The sequence below is a fragment of the Phytophthora ramorum genome (assembly GCF_020800215.1).
Source record: "Phytophthora ramorum isolate Pr-102 chromosome Unknown Phyram_PR-102_s0007, whole genome shotgun sequence".
Taxonomy (NCBI): domain Eukaryota; phylum Oomycota; class Peronosporomycetes; order Peronosporales; family Peronosporaceae; genus Phytophthora; species Phytophthora ramorum.
Genome location: NW_027150653.1, coordinates 1157391 through 1175078, shown reverse-complemented (window position 1 = coordinate 1175078; position 17688 = coordinate 1157391). Strand labels below are relative to the sequence as shown.

General features: G+C 59.6%; 5 protein-coding genes across 5 annotated transcripts; 3 read left to right on the top strand and 2 right to left on the bottom strand.

Annotated features, from left to right (window-relative positions):
* Window positions 1–1150: 1150 nt before the first annotated feature.
* Window positions 1151–2662, top strand: KRP23_8336 (4-aminobutyrate aminotransferase, mitochondrial; the record flags this gene model as incomplete). The annotated part of the gene is made up of 1 exon (XM_067893762.1): window positions 1151–2662. One exon carries the CDS (start codon window positions 1151–1153, stop codon window positions 2660–2662), a length of 1512 nt encoding a protein of 503 aa, XP_067743261.1.
* A 257-nt stretch (window positions 2663–2919) lies between these two features.
* On the top strand, window positions 2920–6587 carry KRP23_8335 (Kinesin-like protein; the record flags this gene model as incomplete). The annotated part of the gene is made up of 5 exons (XM_067893761.1): window positions 2920–3267; window positions 3334–3390; window positions 3477–6141; window positions 6222–6336; window positions 6401–6587. The coding sequence occupies 5 exons, from the start codon at window positions 2920–2922 to the stop codon at window positions 6585–6587; spliced, it is 3372 nt and encodes a 1123-aa protein (XP_067743260.1).
* Window positions 6588–6771: 184 nt separating this feature from the next.
* KRP23_8334 (Phosphatidylinositol 3,4,5-trisphosphate 5-phosphatase 2B) lies at window positions 6772–9275 on the top strand (the record flags this gene model as incomplete). The annotated part of the gene is made up of 7 exons (XM_067893760.1): window positions 6772–6876; window positions 6947–7807; window positions 7889–7996; window positions 8057–8371; window positions 8442–8797; window positions 8867–8988; window positions 9070–9275. The coding sequence occupies 7 exons, from the start codon at window positions 6772–6774 to the stop codon at window positions 9273–9275; spliced, it is 2073 nt and encodes a 690-aa protein (XP_067743259.1).
* A 147-nt stretch (window positions 9276–9422) lies between these two features.
* KRP23_8333 (Mitochondrial aspartate-glutamate transporter AGC1) lies at window positions 9423–10304 on the bottom strand (the record flags this gene model as incomplete). The annotated part of the gene is made up of 1 exon (XM_067893759.1): window positions 9423–10304. The coding sequence occupies one exon, from the start codon at window positions 10302–10304 to the stop codon at window positions 9423–9425; it is 882 nt and encodes a 293-aa protein (XP_067743258.1).
* Window positions 10305–10510: 206 nt separating this feature from the next.
* KRP23_8332 (Tricarboxylate transport protein A, mitochondrial) lies at window positions 10511–11368 on the bottom strand (the record flags this gene model as incomplete). Its single annotated transcript, XM_067893758.1, has 1 exon — window positions 10511–11368. One exon carries the CDS (start codon window positions 11366–11368, stop codon window positions 10511–10513), a length of 858 nt encoding a protein of 285 aa, XP_067743257.1.
* Between the last annotated feature and the right edge of the window lie 6320 nt (window positions 11369–17688).

The window sequence follows — 17688 nt, the reverse complement described above, 5'->3', positions numbered from 1 at the left end:
CTCCTCTTTTTCAGCAGGCTCTGCTGCAGTCAAAAGGCCCATTGATCACGCTTTTGACACGATGCCACATACGTGCCACGCCCATGTTGTAAGTTCCGTGATAATGAACTGGGTTGACAAGTCTAGAGCATATCAAGGATAACTCCCAATATTGAAGGATAGATGCAACACGTGCTGTGCAGTGCTGCGAATGCATCATCGATATAGCTGTATAGTTATTCACTGATGCATTCGCGAGTCCTGCACACGTTGCATCTGCTGCTTGTGGTGTTGACTCACTCCGCTAGTCGTGAAAAACGCGTTGCGCACGCGGACGATGGCAAGTCGATAGTGCATGACAGTCGACAGCTGCAGACGTAGCAGATTTCACGGCCATGTTCAATGCACGAGAATGGCATCACCGTTGTTCCTGTCGAGGTCATTCGTCGACATCGCGACCAATTCGTTGTGATTTCGTTAATTTGTCGACTGGGCTTACTTACAGCAATATTTTTCTCGCCTGACAAACTTGAGCAACCGCCAGCTCCGCGGTGTGACGACCGCTTCGAGCTCCGCACGGTAAAGGAAAACAGGTTCAGTTTCGGTGTGTGGTTTTGCTCTTAGCCTGCTGCGATGGACGAGAAAAAGGTGGTGTAGCTCCAACATGAGCAGGTGACGGCCTCATCAGCGCGTTGTCCAGCGTCTGCGGCGGATAACCCAGCGACGTCGTGCTCCTCGGAATTATCAAACGCGCTCGTGGTCGCCGTGGGTCCCGATGAACATGCAGGCCGGCCGATGCACACGCCCCGTTCAACATGTTGTCGAGCATCACGTTGGGGTTGACATGGTCGCTCAACTCACTCACCTGCCCGCACCACCAGAAAACTCTGCCCATGCCAGCAGAAAGCTCAAATCGCAAGTGCAATCAGCAGTCGACCTGAATATGTTACGCCGCACAACTTCCTCTCCGCATAAGCGACAATCTCCTGCATCAAGGTGACGCGCTTGGACGTGGACTCCAGCTGGTCATCAGGTCCCGCGCAGCAAATCTACCATCACTCCTGCTTCTTTACAAACATCAAGTCAAATCCCAACTTGAAGTCTCACGTAGCTTCACCGGATCCGCGTCATTCCGCAATCTGCACCATCGGAAGCAAGTGTCCAGTCCTCCATGTCGCTGTGTGTGCGCGCCTTCACGCCGCGCCGCTCCCCGTGGCTCCGCTCACTGAGCATCAGCAGCCGCCGCTTCCCTCCCAGTCCGTCGCCCGCCTTCCCGGACGAGTATCCACACGCAGAGGTCGTGACGGACGTGCCCGGCCCTAAGTCGCAGCAGCAGCTCAAGCGCCTTGCGGCACTGCAGAACACGGGCGCAATCAACTTCTTCGCGGACTACACGGCCAGTCGCGGCAACTACCTGGTGGATGTGGACGGCAACCGCTTCCTGGACGTCTACGGTCAGATCGCGTCGCTGCCGATTGGCTACAACCACCCCAAGATCCTCGAGGCCATGGGCAACAAGGACAACCTGGCCATGCTGGCCCAACGTCCGTGTCTGGGCGTGTTCCCGCCCGCTGATTGGGTCGACCGTGTCGATGACACACTGCTGAAGGTGGCACCGAATGGGCTGGAGGACGTCAACACGCTCATGTGCGGCTCATGCTCCAATGAGAACGCCTACAAAGCCGTGTTCATGTGGTTCCAGACCAAGTTAAGAGGTGGCCGACCGCCGTCCGAGCACGATCTTGAGACGAGCATGACGCACCAATTGCCGGGCACGCCCAACCTGAGTATCTTGTCCTTCCAGGGAGGCTTCCACGGTCGGCTCTTTGGCTGTTTGTCCACAACGCACTCCAAGGCGATCCACAAGGTGGACGTGCCGGCGTTCGACTGGCCTGTTGCGCCCTTCCCCAAGCTGAGGTACCCGCTGGAGACCCACCAAGCTGCTAACGCAGCGGAAGAAGCGCGATGCTTGGACGAAGTCGAGAGACTGCTGAAGCACAGTGCGGAGGGCACGAAACCCGAGGACTCGCGCATTGCAGGTATGATTATCGAGCCCATCCAAGCGGAGGGAGGAGACAACCACGCGAGTCCCGCGTTCTTCCGTAAACTGCGAGCGCTGTCTGCAAAGTTTGGTGTGGCATTCATCGTGGACGAGGTGCAAACGGGAGGCGGCAGCACTGGCAAGTTCTGGGCGCACGAGCACTGGCAGCTGGAAAACCCGCCCGACATTGTCACGTTCAGCAAGAAGATGCAGACGGGAGGGTACTTTGCGAAGGAGCAGTTCCGTCTCAAGGAGGGCTACCGCATCTTCAACACGTGGATGGGAGACCCCACGAAGATGATCACGCTCAAGGCGGTGCTCGATGTGGTCGAGAGCGATAGCTTGCTGGAGAACGTCAATGTCACGGGCGACTACCTGAAGGCCGGACTGAATGACATCGCGGCTGAATTCCCGGCGCTCGTGTCGAATGTGCGTGGTCAGGGCACGTACTTGGCCATGGACTTCCCCACGGAAGGTGTGCGCAACGAATTCGTGGGTCTGATGAAGTCGCAGGGCGTCGCCTCTGGAGGCTGTGGAGTCAACTCTGTGCGCTTCCGACCGGCACTTGTCTTTCAGCCGAAGCACGCGGCTGAATACTTGGACAAGATGCACGGAGCCTGCAAGACTCTCAGTGAGGCATAGAGATAGGCAGTTCACACGATCTCGTAGGTCGAGCTTAGATACAATTCGCCGAAGGAATGAATTACTCGACACTAAGTGTGCGGTGCAGACAGCTGACAATTCTCAACTCGAATATCGTGTGCCAAACTGTCAAGAGGCGATGCTGTGGGTATCTTGAAACGCTGCCGTTGCCATGAACACCACCGACTTTTCAGGCAAGGGACACAAACCTCGGAAGACGCGATTATTAGACCCCGAGCCATTCTATCGGAGTCGCCATGAGCGTGAGCATCAAGGTGTCGATCCGATGCAGACCGTTCACGTGCGATGACAAGTTGGGTGTCGTGATGACGCAGAATGGCGAGGAGGAGGGCGACGTGGAGCTCATTAATTCCACGTACTCCACCACACGATTTCCGTTCAGCTATGCATGGTGGAGTGCCTACGGCTACAAGCGACACATTCAGGGCGACCCGCTCCAAGCCGACAATATGACACTCGTGGACCAGCAAATGGCCTACGCCAGTGTCGGAAAGAAGATCAAGGCGGACCTGATGGGAGGCAACGCCGTCGTGCTCTTCGCCTACGGTCTTTCGGGGTCAGGCAAGACCTTCACCGTGTTTGGGGTGAGTCTGCCAGCCCCCATCATTTTGTTTTTGAGAGTTCTGCTCTGCTAACATTTTTCGTGATAGCCGGATGCTGTGGATATTCCTGAGGCGTGGTTCAAGTATGAAGAGCCCCATCCACTGGTATGAAGACAAGAGTATAATGCTAGTATGGTCTCGTGTGTGTTGCCCACTTTGATGCTTTCATTTTTCATTCATGCTACATGTAGTGGGGGATTTTTCCGCGTCTAGCGTACGAGTTGTTCAAGGAGAAACAGGATGGCTGGAAGATTTCCATGAAGTACTTCCAGAATGTCGTGGACACGGTGCGCGATCTCATGTCTCCCGTAGCGCAGGAGCAGCAATATAAGTCAGGTATGCGCAAGGACCCGGACGGATTCACAGATATCGAGTGGTGCCAGTCAGTTGTGCTCAAGGACTGGAATGACTTGCGCAGAACCTTCATGGCTGCTAATGCCAAGAAAGCTATCGCACCGACACAGTTCAATCACCAGTCCACGCGTGGCCACTGCATCATGACACTTGAAGTGGAAAAGCCTGATCCCGATCGCGAGGGAATGAAACAGAGAGGTCGAGTATATGTGTGTGATCTGGCTGGTACGGAACCTGCGGGTGATATCGTGTACGCTGAGTACAAGAAAGTTGTCTACGAGGACGGTGAAATTGAACACAAGTTCCTGGGACCCCACCCAGATGCGTCCAAGTCTAAGGAGTTGCAGGACCAAGGTAAGAAAATCAATCTGTCGCTCACGGAGATGGCTCAATTCTTCATGAAAATGGCCGAAGCTGTCAAGGCCAACAAGCTGAAGCCAGGCATGTCCATTCCGGGTTGCAACTCGTATTTCCTGTGCAAGTATCTCAAGGACACGATGCTCCAAGCACGAACATACCTCTTTTGCGCTATTCGGCCGGAGGTCAAGTTCCACGGCTACACGTTCTCGACACTTGGTTTCGCCAAGAACGCATCGGTCATCAAGCTTCAGCCCAAGAAGGCGTCAACCGCTGCAAGTCCAGCCGAGAGAAAGCTCATGGCTGAGCTGGAGCAGATGAAAAGCCTCGTGAACCAGTTGAAGGAAGAGAACGAACGTATTGCCAAGATGCGCAGCGCCTCCGGGGCTCCTTCCGGTGCTGCAGAAGATGATGCTCCTGACGGTGGCGAACCTACTACCGGTAGTGGTGATGATGCAGCAAGTGCACAGGTCGCACAATTGGCTGAGCTGCTCAACCAGAAGCAGAAGGAGCTCGAAAATGTGTTGAATGGAGGAAGTGGAGGTGCCAGTGGTGGCATGAGTGTGCAAGATGAAATGATGCAGCGACAGCGCGAGGAGTACGGCAAGCGCGGTATCCACTTGTATCACTTCGAGGCTGATACTACGTCGCCCTACCTCATTAACCTGGATGTCGATGCATATCGCTCGAAGCGATTCATGTTTCTACTGGACAAGCCTCACCTAACGGTTGGTCCACAAGGTGACATCCAGCCCATGTCGCTCAGCATCATCAATGACCACTGCTCGTTTGAAAACAATGGCTCGGACATCTTTCTGTGTGCCGGCGCTGGAGAAGTCATGCGGAACGGGACAAAGATCGAGAAGGGTGCGCGTCTGCAGCTTGCGCCTTATGACCGCGTCGTGATTGGAAACGAGCTCATGCTCTTCGTATACCCCGGCCGTGAGCCCGATGGAGAACCTCCTTCAGCTGATACTGCTGCAGCCGAGTACAAGGAAGCCTTGCAGACCGTGGACAACTCTGCGATGAACGAATTACAAGAGCAGATGAAAAAGTTTGAGGAAGAGAAAGCGAGGTGGGAAAAGGAGCGACTGGAACGTGAAGCTGCTGCGGCTGAAGCGGCAGCGGCTGCCGCTGCTGCTGCTAGCGTGAATAATGTTGCGCACTCGGCGGCCGCTGAAGCTGCTGCAGCAGAAGCCGCGGCAGCTGCAGCAAAAGCTGAGGAAGAAGCTCGTTTGGCTGCGGAGAAGCAGCGTGAACTCCTCGCGCGTCAGGTTAACGACCAAGAACTTCGCGAAGTCCTCCCAAAGATTGCTGAGCTCACGCAGATTGTCAAGTTCCTGAACCGCGATGTTCTAAGCTTTGAAACCGCACTTCAGAGCTCATCGATGGAAGACAAAGATGGCAATGGTACCAGCGGAATCCCGAAGGTCAAAGTCAAAGTATACAACAAGGCCACGGACGAAACTATTTTCCTCGATGTATTCGAGTTTGTGAAAGCGCACGCATTACTGAAAGATGAAGTTGCCTTCCTTCGAAACGCACTCATGAACGACCGCGAGTATGAGTCACCTTCAGGTCATGACCCCATTACGTTACTCTTCGACAACTCATTCCACATTGGCAGTGCCACCACGTTCCTCGAGTACTTGTTGTACAATTTGGAGACGGAGCCAGACGAGTCTCAGCTCAGCATTAAGCTGGCTGTCCCGCCTTTCAACACCATCGGAAAACTACAGGTAATTTGGATTCCGTTGTCGTCTCCAGATCCCGAGAAGCACAATGAGGACGATCTAATGGACGTTGAGAGCCCAAGTGATCTCCTCGGTAAGCCGTGGACGTTCAAGATTCGTATTGTTGGGGCAACCGGTCTTCCGATCATCACAGACCTGGCATACTGCCAATACGAGTTCCTCGGTGAACTCTTTACGACTGAGAGTGTGGAGCAGAACACGCGGAGCCCCGTGTTCAACTACGAGTTCATTCATCACGTCGACTGTGTCACAGACCAATTCATCGAGTATCTCCAAAGCGCTCGCCTTGAGTTCCAGGTGTTCGTGAACCCGTACATTCTTGACCCGCCGAAGGACAAGATATCAACCAAGAACCCCGCCATCGCTGCACAACTTGGAGAGGGGCATGCAGGTTTGTACATCAACTTGCGTGATTTTCACGAAACTATCCGCCTCCTTACCCGATGACATTGTGTACTTTGATATCCACAGCCAAACCTACTTACGATGATTTGCAAGCAAAATGTGCAGACCTAGAAAAGAACTTGTCAAACGTGACAGAAGATCTGAATTTCTTACGAGAGCAGTACCGGATCGCAGTCGGGAGGTAAGGTCGCCATTTCCTCTTCTGATCACCTTGAACATTATCTCAAATTCCTGTTGTTGTGTAGTGACCCACCCACGCGTTCTCTACCAAGTCTTGCGGGGTTTGAAGACGGTGCCGAAAGCCCATCTCATTCAGCCCCGTGTACTCCAAGAAAGAGGATCGCGTCTGCGAAAGCGAACGATAGCCGTCTGAACAGCCCGACGAAGGAGGCGAGTGGCTCGGCAACACAACCCCCCACAGCAACGGAGTAGGGACCCGCCACAGAATCTTGTCGGGGTAATCAAGTTGCACCTGCTTTGAGTACATTCGATTTAGCTGTCAGCCATTGTTCAGTCAGGTCGTGCTGCGTGCTATTCATATTTATAGGCGAAATTTGCTCGACGACTGTTTTGCGCCGACGTTTGATCACAGCAAAAAGCAGCGAGTCGAGTCGCCATGGAGGGAAAACAAGAGGTTGACAGTGTTCCGGACCCTGGACTCGGTGCTGCCTCGCGGTCGAAATCAATGCCTCTAGTCCAGGTCGAAGATATTCAACTCGAGGTAGAGACCGGATTTATGTTTCGAATTGGTGACTTCTCGGTCTCTGAGTGTCTTGAGTGTCTCCGTTCAGGTTGATCATGACCCTCCGACGCGGAGGCAAACGGTTCGCACCGCTCCATTTTCAAGTCCGATAGGAGGTCGGAAGGCCTCCGTCAATATCACGAGTATGGGCACTCCACTGAAAATCCTCGTTGCGTCCTGGAACGTTGGGAACACAATGCCTCCTAAAGACTCCAAATTGCTGGACGATTGGATCCCTGAAGGTGGCGGCGACTTTGATGTGATTGCTGTTGGGCTGCAAGAAAGCACCTACAAGAGCGAAAAAGTTTCGGAGAATTTGGTGAGAACAGATAGCTGGCACACGTCGAGTTCTAAAGCCGATGACCAGGACGACGAACACGACGCCACAGATGCTCCTACGCTGGAAAGTGTCATTGATGGGAATGAGTTTGACGACGTCGACGAAGAAGAGGAATACGAAGAAGATGAAAACGAGTCAAAAGATTATGATTCTGGGGATAAAACATCGATCAAGAGACCTGGAAGTGTATCGAACACTGAAGAGAACAACAGCCCCAGTAGTGAGGCGATCCGAGCTGGTCGTGCTGGCAGCTCTACATCGGAACCGAGTAGCTCTGCGATTGGCACGAACAAGTCCTCCGATGTGATTGTAAAGCGATCGCGCACCAAGAAGTCCATGCGTAAAATGACCAGAATGGTGCGCCAACTCAGCAGCAATCTGATGGGAGATGCACTTGACTACCCATTCAGCAAGCAGATTTACTTGCACCTCGGTGAGAGTTATGTGCTGGCGGGGAAGGTCGAGCTGATGGAAATGCGGTTGTATGTGTACGTCCACGAACGAAACAACGTCTGTGAAGTGGATAAGCTCGCAGTCCCAACAGGCTTGGGTAGTGTGCTCGGTAACAAGGTACTCTACCACTTAAGCCGAGCTAGAAGGGTTTTACGGTGACTCACTTATTGTTACTGTACCACTTGTCTTATGAATTAGGGTGGTCTGCTCTTCAAGTGTGTCGTTGAAAACACTTCGCTGTGCTTTGCTAGTTGTCACCTGGCCGCGCATCAAGATCAAAAGTTCCTCGACAAGCGCAACAGTGATGTATGTTCTTTTCATCTATTGCAAATACCTGGGTCTGACAGTTTTCCACCTATGTTTTAGTGCGCCACCATCCTTGGCACGCAGTTTGGCCAGAAGAACGTGTCGATCGATCATCAGTTTGACCACTGCTTCTGGTTCGGCGATCTAAACTACCGCTTAGACCTAAACTACACGGCTCCACACCAACGCAATCACGAAAAACACTGTGCTGAGGTTATGGCACTTGTGCGAGCCAAGAAATGGGTGACGTTGAACCAGAATGACCAACTCAAGCACCAGGTCGAAGGCAAAAAGACGCTTACGGGGTGGGAATTACCTCCGGCGCTTTTCCCACCAACGTTTAAGCGAGTGCGACATAGTCTTGACGAATACTTGGTACACAAGGGAATTGCTAGGACTGCATGGCTATTCATTGGTCTCACCTGTACCTTTGTTCTGCTTGTAGCTGGAACGTGTGCCATCCTACTGCGATCGTGTGCTGTACAAGTCGCTGCCGGGACTGCGTACGAATATCAAGCTGCAGCGATTCTCATGCTTCGAAGCAATTGCTACCAGCGACCACAAGCCTGTCGCGGCTGCATTTCATGTGGCTCGAGCGCCGTCCATTAGTTCTGGCACAGCGGAGAAGCCTACACTCGTCGAAATGGTAGATCTCGCAGGTAAAGACCTCCTAGGTCTTGACTTGGCGGGGCTCAGTGACCCGTACGTCAAATTTTACTCGGCTCCGAGTAATGCAGTGCAGGTTGATGCCAATGGAAGCCACCCCAGCACGACTACAATCTCGAACACGTGCTCCCCCAAGTAAGTATTCGCACTTCGATCAGAAAGCTCAAATCCATGAGACTAACCTGCCGTTGACTGCTGATAAAGGTGGAGGGATGATCAAGTACCAAAGCTGCATGTATTGTGTGACCAGGAGCGTGACGTGAAGCGTGTCCACTTGACTCTGGTTGTCATGGACTATGACGCCACCTCGAAAGACGACCTGATGGGTAAGCTTGCAACTTGAGTAGTCATAACGTTTACGTTGCGGCGACTAACGAGGTGTGCTTGCATCTCTACGTTTCTTTCAGGTGTGGCATCGCTGTCTTTGGACAAGTTCTGTCAAGGTCGACCGCGCTTCATGCCATTCGAGGTGCCAGTCGTACTGCACGGAAAAGCTGCAGGCACGATCACCGGCAAAATTCGTGTCACACTTCCGCACCAGGCCACACCGCCAGCAGAGGAATCAGGGCAACAAATGATTCGCGTGGCAGGATGCCATTGCACGCTCTCGTAAGCCGCAAGAAACACGAAAACAGACTAGGCACATGACACTCAATAGCAAACCACTGTTGTTGCGAAATGCTTTCTGGCACGCAGCAAGAAGCGAGTTGCCATAGGATACGACTGACTCCTTGGTGCGTGTTCTCTTTCATTCCGTCACTCACGGCTCATAGTTGGCGCCAACGTCGAACCTCAGCAGATCGTGGTCTTCGAAGAGCTCCTCGAGCCGCATGCGAGCTTGTCCGAGAATGAACACGGCCCCAACGAGGCGACTTCCACGCGCCACAATGCCGCGGTAGAATCGCCGAGCTCCTCCTTCCCTGTAAATGCGCTTGGCCGTGGCGAGCACACCAGGTCCTCGACCCGATGGCAGTTTCATGGCCTCTCCCTGCATCACTGTCTTAATCGTATCCACTGGCTGCGTGAGAGGCACCACCACGAGTCCAGCAGCCAAACATCCTGCGATGGAGGCCGAAGCTTTCTGCGACGTCGTAGCTGTGTCATAGTGGCCGAACGTCTGAGGTCTCAGGCCGTGCACCTCGCGCGTGAACAGCGGCCCCAGAGCCAAGTAGCCGGCGCACCAGACGGCGTCGCGTAGAGCTGTGGCCGGGTAGCCCCGCACGAGTCTCGAGGCTCCGTGGGTCTCCACCACCGCTTTCACGGTCGCGCCGAAGCTCCTCCCGTTGTTCTGCTGCAGTGTCATGACGAGCTCCGCCGGGCCCGTGATCACCGCGGCCGTTGCGCCGGAGACTGTGCTACACAGTACCTTGACCTGGTCCGTCGGTGCCGAGTCGGTCCCGCTCAGGACGCGCAGCAGTCGCCCGTTGATGGCGAAGCGGATGGCGCTCACGGGCGCAATGGACGACAGGGACACCCCCAGGCCCCGGTAGAGCGCCGGAACCGATCGGGGCACGGCGCGACCTTGCTGCACAGCGTTCTTGACGCCCACCCACGGCTGCTGGATCGTCATCTCGATCATCCCGGCGAGGGACCCCACGGCCCCGTTCTGCAGTGCCGTGAGTCTCTGCGCCCGCTCCGTCATCTTGGCCGCGAATCTGCAAGTGACCTCAAAGTGAAGTTCCTGCAGCTGTTTGTGCACTTGTCCAATCGCTGCATCAAGATAACCACGTCACTTGCTGTTCGACTACTGACACCACATCAATGGAGAACTGGCGCCGCTGGTTGGAATCGTGTTGTGCTCGTTGGATTATCATCTACCCGAGCGCTTTATGGTGCGCCTACGTGCTTTTAGAACTTGAGCAGCTCGTGCTCCTCGAAGACCTCTTCGAGCCGGATGCGCGCCTGGCCCAGGATAAACACGGCACCGACCAAGCGACATCCTCTCGGCACGATGCCGCTGTAGAACCGCGCCAAGCCTCCTTCGCGGTAGATGCGAGCGGCGGTGGCGAGAGAGCTGGGTGCGCGACCCGCAGGTAGTGCCATGGCCTCGCCCTGCATGACCGTCTTGACCGTGTCCACGGGCTGCGTGGCCACCACGGTGATCAGTCCGGCGGTGACGCAGCCGGCGATCGAGGCCGAGGCCTTCTGCGACTTGGTGGCGGTGTCCACGTGTCCGAAGGTGGCGGGGCTCAGCGTGTGCATCTCGCGCGTGAACACGGGACCCAGAGCCAAGTACCCGGCGCACCACACGGCGTCTCGCACAGCCGTGACCGTGAAGCCGCGCAATAGCCGCGTCACGCCGTGCTGCCCGGCCACCTCCTTGACGGTGGCGCCGAAACTCTTGCCGTTGTTCTGCTGCAGCGTCATGACGAGCTCCGCGGAGGCGCTCAGCACCGCCGACGCGACACCCGACAGCGTGCCACACAGGACCTTCGTCTGGTCTGATGGCGCCGCGCCCGGGGCTGTGAGGCCGCGCAGCAACCGGCCGTTGACTGCGAACTGGATGGCGCTCACGGGCGCAATGGATGCCAGCGAGACGCCCACGCCGCGGTAGAGCGCCGGCGCGGACCACGCGATGGGGCGGCCCTGCTGTACCGCGTTCTTGATGGCCACAGTAGGCTGCTGCAGAATCACTTCGATCATGCCGGCGATGGAGCCCACGACGCCATTCTGCAGGCCCGAGAGTCGCTCCGCTCTCTCCGACATCTGCTTGAAACTGTTTGGCAGGAACGAGGCGTCTGATTGGTTTGTGATTATTAAGGAAGGTACCCGTGCGGGCGACTAGCGAGCGATGCAGGGGTTGACTTTCTTACATTCGGGCTGACTGCATAGGAATGTGTAGTTTGATAGCGTACGGGGTTTTGGAACAGCACTTTCGAGCTGCAACGAGGAAGGAGCTGCGGTGCATCGTTTGGCAGCACTTTAGCCCAGCTACCGAAAATGTAGACTATAATCGCAATTTTAATTTCTTAGAAGGCTAGAATCACTCTTAAAAAAACCGGTAGGAGGATAGGTATGCTATTTTACCATATATTAGAGAATAATAATATACTTAAACAAACACATGCTCGTGAGGGTATTAAACTACTATAAGGAGAAAGCTCTATCTAGAACGATAATCATACCTTCTCGGCCTTTTGGCTAAGATCAAGTGTAGTATCTGTTCTAATCAGTGTGAAAACTGGTTTCCGACGTTTTTCGTTGGTCTTTTTCACATTCATTTTTGGGACTCTTGGTGGGCGCTTGCTTGCAAGTGTCCTCCGAGACGGTTTCCGGGGGCTTTCACCTCTCCCCCGCGAGGCCAACTACATTTGCATCTTTTCTACCTACCTTTCCTCCTCGGCTGTCCACCTCGGTCCGCGTTGCGTCCTCCATTGTTCCTTTACCCTTTTTGACCAATAGGATCGCAGCGATGCGGTTCTTTTGGCCAATCAGGGAGCGCGCTACGTCCACCGACAGCGAGTGCTCCACAGCCAGCCAATCCAGTCTCGCCAGCGACGCGTCTTTCTACAGCGCGGTCGGTGACGAGAGTGGGCTGGTCGGTGGCGCAGTGGACGGGTGGGCGGATCCACTAGGGGTGCGGTTACACACTGTGGATCCGCTCGCCCCCGTTTTGGCCCTTTCCGGGCCCGAAATGGGGCCCGAAGAGCCTCCACGCGCGGTGCCGCTGCTCGGCACCGGCGACGCTTCAGCGGCTGCAACTTCGGGCACGGGTCCGGGACCCGCAGCGCCCATTGCACCGCGACCCCTCACGCGCCTCGAGGCCGCTGCCGGCCAAGAGACGCCCCGCCCCGCCTCCACGACCTCGCGTCGTTTCGGGGATCCACGGGTGGATCCACCGTCCGCTGGCGACAGTGGACGGTCCGCTGGTGCGGGCGGGAGGTCGGCGCACCCCTCCCCACTCGGCCCCACTATCGGCCGAATGCTGGCCTCTCAGGCCGTACGGGCGACGCTTCAACAAACGGAGCCTTCTCAGCCCGTACGGCCGGCCGCCGAAGAAGCGCCGCCGAGCGCCGGCCGCCACGACGCCCCCAGACGTCCGCCGCCCCCCCACGCGCGCCCGTTGGCTGGCCAAGGTCCCTCGCCCGCCTCTCCGCCCGTCGCCCGCGCCCAGCTCCCCCCCTGTGATGTGGCACGACCCGGCAGGGCGAGCGGCATGCTGCCCGAGCCGGTCGTGCCAGGGGAAGCGCTTGCAGCCGCCACGGCTCGCGCCCTTGCGGCCGCGTACGGCCCCAGCGAGCTGGAGGACGACGACAGCGACGACGAGGACGCGCCGGACGACCGCGCCGCCGCCGCCAGCCGCCGCCACGACCCCCCACGCGATGATGGCCCACCCGGCAGGGCGGCATGCATGCTGCCCGCCGGTGGGTCACCCTGGACGCCCGCAGCAGCCGCTGCTGCCGCGGCGCCGGCCCCCCGCAACTCCGCCGCGCGCGCGCACGGGCCGCCGGCCCCCAAACCTCCCGCGTATGCTGCCGCCCCACCCGCAAGGGCGGGCGGCATGCTCGCCGATCAAGCCCCGCCGCCAAGCCCAGCTGCGGCTGTTGCCGCCCCTCCAGCAGCAGCAGTCGCAGCTGAACCTACAGCCCCTCCTGCTGATCGCGCCGCCGTGGAGCCCCGCGCGCGCGCCGAGCCGCCCCAAGAACAAGCACCCCCAGCTAGCGCGCGCGTGGAGCCCATGTCGGGCGACGTGGTCAGCAGCGACGGCAGCAGCAGGACGACGGACGTGAGCGGCGACGGCGACGACGGCGACGACGGCGCAGGCAGCAGCGATGCAGCAGGCGATGTCGGCGTCGTCGCCATGGATGTTGACCAAGGTGCCCGCCGACAGCAGCCGCCATGGCAGCGCGTCGGCGGCAAGCGTCGACGTCTCAACGACGTCGACGACGAAGACACCCGCGAGCTGGCCGAGCTCCTGCTCGAGGAGGAGGACGAGGCTGGGGACCACGCTCCAGCGCCTAGGCTATCCGCGGCCAGCGCTCGCCCGGCCTCCGTCCTCTCCGTGTACGTGCACAATGCGCAGCGCTTCCAGTGCACGCTGTGCACGTACACGGCCGCCAGCTTCGCGTCGCTCAAGCGACACCGGGACTCCCGGCACCGCCGCACCGCCTTCCTCGACCGGTTCTCGGCGGGATGTGCGTGCGGCGTGCCCTTCGCGTCGAGGCTGGCTGCTGCGAACCACGCACACGCGTGCGCCAGCCTCAACAGCACATCATCGGCAGCGGCTACGCCGGCAGCAGGGGAATTGAGCCCCACTGCTGGTGCAGCCAACGCCACTGTCAAGGCGGCCACTGTCACGCCCGACTCCCCCCGCCAAGACCCCCCGAAGCTCGCAGCGACCCCCCCGCTAGCGAGCTCCGCTCTTGTCGTCGACCCGGACCACGCCGAGCAACAAGCCCGCGAGCGCTGGGGCCCGCCCCTACCCAGGACGCTGGTGGCAGGCCGTGTTGCAGCCCGCCTCAGCGAGGTTCCAGCTCCCCGCTGGGGACCCCCACTGCCACGCGTCGTGGTTGCGTCCAGGATCGCCGAACGCTTAGCTCCGCCCGAACTGGCAGCTGACGACGAGACCAAGGACGGCGAGGAAGACCAGAACGGCGACCGCCAGGACTACCCGGCGGCCGCGATGGACGTGGACAGCGGCATGAGCGGCGAGTGGCTGCTGCGCTTCGACGGCGCCTGCCGCGCCAACCCTGGCCCAGGCGGCGCCGGCGCAGCGCTGTCCCAGCCCGACGGCTCCGTTGTATGGACTTGCTCCCACTACATGCCGAGCAGCAGCGAAACCAACAACACCGCCGAATACACGGCGCTGCTGCTCGGTACGCGAGCCGCCGCCGACCACGGAGCCACGACCCTGCGAGTGGAGGGCGACAGCACCTTGGTGATCCAGCAGGTGCGTGGCATCTTCGCCACGCGGAGCGTCACTCTCCGCCACCTCCGCGACCAAGTCAAGCTGGAACTCGCCCGGGTGGGGAGATTTTCGCTCCACCACATTGATCGCCAAGCCAATGCCCACGCCGACCGCCTCGCCAACCGAGCCCTCGACCTCCGGCGGACAGTGTCGGAGTGCGGTGTCCACCCCGACGGGAACGGCTGCACGCCCACGACCAGCGCCGACCGACCCCTAGCGCCGACTCAGCAGCCACCTGACGCCCCGCCACCGCCGCCCGCCGCCGACATTGAGATGGAGGACCCGGACGACGAGGACCTCGCCGACATCGACGACGGCGAGGTCTACGCGGCCATGCGCGTTGGCCCGAATGCCACTCCGCAGCGACGACCCCGCCTCCGCCTCCGCAAGCTCTCCGATGACGACGAGGACACCGCACGCGCGATGGTTGAGCGGCTCGGAGCGTCGCTGGCGGGCAAGATCACCGACGCCAGTGACTGGGAGACGGCGGAGGGCTACATCACGGCCCTCCCGCACTTGCTGTACGACAAACTGCAGCTGTACACCCAGGCCCCGCGCCGCCCCGAGCCCTGTGGCCAGCAGCAGCAGCAACAGCAACCACGTCAGCAGCGCAACCGTCAACAGCAGGGCCGCCACCAGGACCGGTCGCCGGAGCAGCGGCAGGCACAGCGGCCGGACGAACATGCAGGCGCCCAGACACGGCGACGGCGGCGACGACGCCGTGGACGCTCAGGCACCGCGAAGAAGCACCGCCGCCAGCGCCCACCCCGGGTGACCCGACACCACCGCGAACACCGCCTCGACGAGGCACTCGATGACCTCCATGCAGTGGAGCGCTCCGCCCCCAGCGACCGCACCGCCGTCCGCCGGGCACGACGCCGCGTTGGACGCGTCAATTCGGCCATCGAACAGCAGCGCCTCCGCCACCGCTTCGACACGGACGAGAAGGCATGTGTCACCGACATCCTGGCGAAGGCGTGCGCGACGCGAGAGGCAGCGAGGACCACGGCCTCCGGCGGTGATCCACCTGCAGGCACGGCGACGCCAGCGGCAGGCAGCGCAGACGACGGCACCTGCCCCATCTTGGGAGAAGAACTCTGGCGGTTTTTCGACAGCGTCAACACGCCGCGCCAAGAATTCGCCCCGGACGCCCCGGTGGGTGCCGCCTTCCGCTCGGCGTTGGCACGCCTACCGGCCGCGACCAGTTGCAAGGAGCTGCTGAATGCGGCGCCGTCGGCCGGCGAAGTGGAAGACCAGCTACAGCATGTCCGTGGCGCCTCCAGCCCTGGACTCGACGGCGTCGGGTACGACGTGTACCAGCACTTCGCGGCGCAGCTCCTGCCGGCACTGACCGCGGCATTCAAGGCATGCTGGACGGCGAAGAGAGTGCCTCAGAGCTGGAAGCTCGGGGTGGTGCGGCTGCTCCACAAGAAGGGCGCGCGCGAGGACCCGGCAAACTGGAGGCCGATCTGCCTCCAGCAAGCCATTTACAAGCTCTACACGGGACTCCTCGCGCGGCGGCTGGTGCGTTGGCTAGACGCCAACGACCGCCACGCTCCAGGCCAGAAGGGCTTCCGAGCGGTGAACGGCTGCGGGGAGCACAACTTCCTCGCAGCCACGCTCGTCGACCAAGCCCGCCGCAAGCGCCGCACCCTCTTCGAAGTCTGGTACGATTTTCGCAACGCGTTCGGCAGCGTGCCATTCGCGCTGCTGTGGGACGCGCTGGCGCGGCTCGGCGTGCCCGACGACTACGTTACCATGTGCAAGGGGCTCTACGAGAGCGCGGCGTTTGTCGTCGGGAACGCTATCGACGGCACGACGGACCCAATTGCGCTGCGGGTGGGCGTCTTCCAAGGGTGCCCACTGAGCCCCCAACTCTTCAACGCTGCCATTAGCCCGCTGCTCTTCGCGTTGCAGCGGCTGCCGGCCACGGGCGTGCAGCTGTCGGGCGATGACTGCCCCGGTGCCTCGGCTTATGCCGACGACCTCAAGATTTTCAGTGGCACCGAGGACGGCATCAAGCGACAGCACGCGCTCGTGGCCGACTTCTTGCGCTGGACCGGCATGGCGGCGAACCCCAACAAGTGCTGCACCATGTCGGTCCAACGCGACGGACGCGGCGTGCTCAAGACTAACGACCTCCAGCTAGACCTGGCTGGCACGCCGATCCCCGCGCTGTCCATGAGCGCTTCGTACACCTACCTGGGGATCGGCGATGGATTCGATCACGTGCGCCGCCGCGTCGAGCTCGCTCCAGCACTCAAGCAGCTTAAGGACGACGCGACGACGCTGCTGCAGTCGGGCCTCGCCCCGTGGCAGGTGGTGAAGGCGGTGAAGACGTACCTCTACCCCCGGGTGGAGTACGCTCTCCGCCACCTTCGCCCCTTCCAACAGCAGCTTGAGGGCTTCGACCGGCACCTCGCGCGCGGCCTCCGCCACCTCCTGCGACTGCCGGGCAACGCCACGGCGGAGTGCTTCTACGCTCCGGTGTCGCGCGGCGGGCTGGGCCTGCTGCCACTGACGGAGATGCACGCGGCGCTCCAAGTCGCGCACGGATGGCAGCTGCTGAATTCGAAGGACCCTGCCATCCGGCGCATCGCGCGCGTGCAGCTCCGGCAGATCGCCGACGCGCGCCACCGTATCGACAGCCGCGCATGGGAGGGGCGCGACGAGGAGCTGTGTGAGCTGCTGCTCAACTCGCAGCTCGGGACGTCGCCCGACGCGCCACCGAAGCGTCGGAACGGCGACATCGGTTCTCTTTGGGTCGACGTCCAGCGCCACCTCCGCACGCTCGGCCTCAAGTTCGCGACCGCGCCGGCCTGCGCGGACGCCGGCTCTGCGGCGACCACGTTGCAGCTCCGCGTGCCGCACCACGATAAGTGGTTGGACCATCGCACGGTCCTGCGGCACGTGAAACTGCACGTGAAGCACCGGCACTGGTCCAAGTGGGCGGCCATGCGCGACCAAGGCAAGACGGCCCGCGCCCATGGCGGCGCGGGGAGCGGCTTCCTCACCCGGCCACGAGGCATGTGGGAAGCCGACTACCGCTTCGCGGTGGCCGCCCGCCTGAACCAGCTCGACACGCACAGCGTGCTGAAGCGCCGGCGTCTCCGAGCCC